Source organism: Suricata suricatta, chromosome 10 (assembly GCF_006229205.1).
Source record: "Suricata suricatta isolate VVHF042 chromosome 10, meerkat_22Aug2017_6uvM2_HiC, whole genome shotgun sequence".
Classification (NCBI taxonomy): domain Eukaryota; kingdom Metazoa; phylum Chordata; class Mammalia; order Carnivora; family Herpestidae; genus Suricata; species Suricata suricatta.
This window is the reverse complement of record NC_043709.1, coordinates 58543215-58547819: the sequence shown is the minus strand read 5'-3', so window position 1 is coordinate 58547819 and position 4605 is coordinate 58543215. Positions and strand designations below refer to the sequence as shown.

At 34.9% G+C, this 4605-nt stretch overlaps 1 protein-coding gene across 1 annotated transcript; it reads right to left on the bottom strand.

Annotated features, from left to right (window-relative positions):
* Positions 1 to 1462: 1462 nt before the first annotated feature.
* On the bottom strand, positions 1463 to 2404 carry LOC115305188 (olfactory receptor 10C1-like). Its single transcript, XM_029955484.1, is given in 1 exon segment — positions 1463 to 2404. A coding segment is annotated over 1 exon segment (942 nt).
* Between the last annotated feature and the right edge of the window lie 2201 nt (positions 2405 to 4605).

The window sequence follows — 4605 nt, the reverse complement described above, 5'->3', positions numbered from 1 at the left end:
TAAAAGAAAGAAAAATATTTATTGAAATATAAACCTTTATTTTATATTCATTCCAATTCATACGTATTTTACCTTCTTAACTATTACAAATACAAGTATCTCAGTAACTTCTGTAAAATAAAAGGGTAGATTTCACTGATAGTCTTAACTCTTATAACTCTCCAACTTTGTCATCTTAAGATCCAATGCCAAATGCTTTCCAGATGCCATAAATCCAACCACTGTGAGGGCATTTCCAGAAGTTTGTACAATTAGCAACAAAGTATCATTGTCAGAGTGAACCCTACCTAGAACCAACCTTCAATCAACGTATGTGATAGGTGTATACGTATACAGACCTACAGATGAATGCATTTTAGGATTGTGCTTTATACTCTTTGCCTCCTAAGAATGAATTTTAGTGGTCTTTTATGATACCTGATATAATAATGGGCAATTTAGTGGCTGTCTTCCCTTGCCTGTATCATTTTGTCACTTCTGAGCCCTTCCAAATAAATTGCTTGCCCTGGTATTAACATTTGACTATGGAGTAAAACCACTAAGATAAAAATCAAAGGTTATCTCTAATTTCTACAAAATATTACTGAACATTTAAATTATTTTGATCACCTCATTTCTCCAAAGTTTCCATAAGAAACCAGCTGTTGTTTAAATGTGATTAATTTTGCAGTCTTGTTCTTCATTATTCAGAGTTAAAAATAATATAATTAATGAGCTAGAATAAATGGGCAGCCCCTAAAGGAAATTATATTTAAACATATACATTTAAATAAATCTTACACTGGGTGTAACAAGAAAGAATGTTTTATAGAAAGAAGTTTTTCTAAAACTTGTTTCATATGAAAAACCAAACACTAAGTGAATAATAGCAAAAGAAGATTCTAGTTTTGAATAAAGAATCAGGGTCCCACTGGATTTACAAGTTAGACATTTAAACACTTACTTTAAATACTTAGAGTTGCAGTGTATATCACTCATCAGTATTTATTAGCAGTTTGTTATTTAAGATGCATGATTTTTACATATAGAGAGCTAAGTAGGGAGTGTATCCACTTAAGACCTTAAATTCTAACAGCCTGTGTTTGAAACGAAAAAAAAAAAACAAAAACAAAAAATAAAAAAGAAACTACTAAGTACTTCCCACCCGTTTTTAAGTTTTTTTACACAAAAATATTTCATATTCCTTAGGAAAATGGTGTAACCTTAATCTTGGTACTGTGGAAAAGGAAATAATAAATAGTATCTGGGACATAGGAAATGCTTGTGAATGAAAGATAAATAATTTGAAGACCCTACTACATAGTTCTCCTTTGCTTAAACACACTGAAAGTGTACAACATTTACAAGTGTTTCCTAGTAGGATGATAAAAATACTTGAAGGACAATGTGTATTGGTAGAGGGATCATAAAACCTTGAGTAACTTTTCTGTATGTAAGTTTAAGTTTCATCTGATTGGTGGGTTTAGGTTATTTGTCTAAGAGGATTCCTCTGTGTTACCCTTTGAAAGGCTTCCTTGACTTCCTTGTTCCTCAAGGTATAGATAACAGGATTCAGAGCAGGAGTAACCACTGTGTACATGAGTGCAGTGGCTTTGTCTGTTTCTGGAGTGTGTGCACTCTTTGGTTGGATATAAGTGAACAAGGCAGTGCCATAGAACAGAGAAACAACCAGGATATGAGATGAGCAGGTGGAGAAAGCCTTGCGCCTGCCAGCTGCTGAAGGGATGCTCAAGATGGTTACAAGAATTCGCAGGTAGGAGCACAAGATGAGCAAACAGGGAGTCATGATGAAAATCATGGAGAGAACAAATATCACAACCTCGTTGTGAGAGGTATCAACACAAGCCAGTTTCATTACGGGCATGATGTCACAGAAAACGTGCTGAATCTTTCCTGTTCCACAGAAGGGAAGACTGAAGATGCGGGTGATCTGGGCTGACTCCACCACCACCCCGGTGGTCTACGACGCTGCAGCCAACTTCAAACACATGCTAGGGCTCATCAGGAGAGTATAATGCAGCGGGTAACAAATAGCTACAAAGCGGTCATAAGCCATGGCTGCTAGCAGGCAGCATTCGGTCAGTCCCAAGATGGCGAATATGTACATCTGAGCTGCACAACCACCCACACTTATGGTCTTGGTCTCCATCAGCAGATGCACCAGCATCTGAGGCATCACGCTGGTGATGTAGCACATCTCCAGAAAGGAGAGGTTAACCAGGAAGAAATACATGGGGGTGTGCAGGTAAGAGGTGACCAAGATCAGGGAGATGATGATGAGGTTTCCTCCCACAGTAAACAAGTAAATGAGTAAGAACACAACGAAGAGCACAGGCTGTAACTCTGCTAGAGAAGAAAAAGCCACAAATGTGAATTTGGTGCAGAGGGACTGATTTCCACTCATCATAGGCTCAGAGCCAGACGTCTGTGGAGATAAGAGAGGGGACAAGTAACCCTGAAGGGAATCCAGTCACTGAGCATGGTTGTCTGTCAAACCCCGGCAAAGTAACCCTCCTAGGATCAGTGGTCTTAACTGAGAGCATAGATATTTGGATTTCTTTACTAAATCTTTCTAAATAAATCCCCAATTCAAATGGATGCAATACTTTTTCCTGATTTTGATTTCTAGGTCTTATGGTGTTTTCATACAGATTTTTAAAAATGGTTTTAAGTTACATAATCTAATTTTTTTGTTTTATCTTATTCATATTCTAATCCTATTACATGGTGTATGAAAGTAATATATAAAGGTATTCTGATTGTGAAGAAGTTACACAAAATTTATGTATAGAGAGAGCAAAATATTAAAGTGCTATATTTAGGTTCAGAATTCCACACTTTTCTTCAAGCCAAAATTAAGAGTGTAGAAGGGAATATATTTCCAGCCATTTATCTATCTATTTGCCTACATGTATTTACTCATTTAGATTTGACAAGAATAATCCAAAGATTAGGCAGCTAAAATCCATGGAACCAAAACTAACAGAATCTCCTTTTTATAACTTCAGTGCAATTTTACAGAAAATTATGAATAGGAGAACATACCTAGAACCACAAGGTGAATTTTCTTTTCCTTGCTTGATCTCTAAATCTTCTATAATTCCAAACTGGTGATAAAATAGGCAGTATTTTTATTCTGACTAAAGACCAAAGGGATTGTATTCACTCCACAGCTTAATTAGATTTCTCTCAAGAGGGATTTCTTCAGAACCAACAAGGAACATTTGATGTAAATTTGGTTTTTATTTTTTAAATACATTTTCCAGACAGAATCTATTACTGTTAGTTACATCGGTTAAGTTTCAATGTATAAAATGGAAAGTTTCTAATGGATTTCCATCATGCAATTGAATTATTGGATTTATGAATGTTGCCATGCTAATCTTCTTTAACCTCCTCAAATGGACAGTGTTCAGGTCTTTGTGATATCATAGGCGTAGTGCAAGTCTCCATTAACACCTCAGGTGGCTTTCATTTTATTATCTATGTGGAAATCAACAACATAAATAAATAGACCTGAACAGGGCAATTCCAAATTTTCATTGTTCTAATTAAAATACATTGTCAAAAATGTGAAAAACGTGTTTTCCACACTTCCTCAAGAAGTAGAAAAACTCATTCATTCTAAGGATTCTTATTTTCAAACATAATACATTTTTTATAACTGAAAAATAAAATGTTCCATATTTAAAGTATACACATTACTACTATATATCTCTATACATTGTGAAATAATTTTCACAAGTAGAATAATTACACATAAATCACCACACATTGTTATCATTTTGTGTGTGATGACAAAGCTTAGGACATGTTGTCTTAGCAAAGTTCAAGTTTATGTACAGTATTATTAACCAACACCATCATGGTATACATTAGATCTCCAGAACTTATTCATCTTATAACTGAAAGCTTGTACCCCTTGATCAACATTGATCCATTTCTCCCACTCCGCAACTCATTCTACTCTCTGTTTCAAGGGGTTCAATATTTTTCGACTCCACGTAACTAAGATCATATAGTACATGTCCTTCTGTTTCTGATTTATTTCTCTTAGCATAATGCCCTCTGGGTCCATCCATGTTGTCACAACTGGCAGTATTTCCTTCTTGTTTTATGGCTAAATAATATCCCTCTTTGACATTGGTCCTAATGTTTTTTGGTCATGACTCTGAAAGCACAGGCAAGAAAAGCGACAATAAACAAGTAGGACTATATCAAATAAAAACATTTCTGCATAGCGAAGGAAAGACAGCTGAGAGCATGAACCAAGTCTGAAATTATTGATGAGTAAATAGAAATAAGGAAGTGAAAGAAGCCAATGGGAGTAACGTGTGGGAGAAGTTTGGTCATGAAGGGAAGGAGAAAGACAAGGTGATACCTAAAGAAAAACAAAATACAGGATAAGATTATTTATTATTGTTATTCATTATGTTTTTAAGATGGGGAACTATGTGCCTGTTTAATGACTGGTGTGAAGGAACCATCTGAAATAAAGCTCTCTTTTACTCATTTTGTAAATAAAATCATATAACATTTATTTTAATATGTAAATTAAAGTACTAACTTAGAAAACTATGAGCATCTCAGGGTAGAAAATTACAA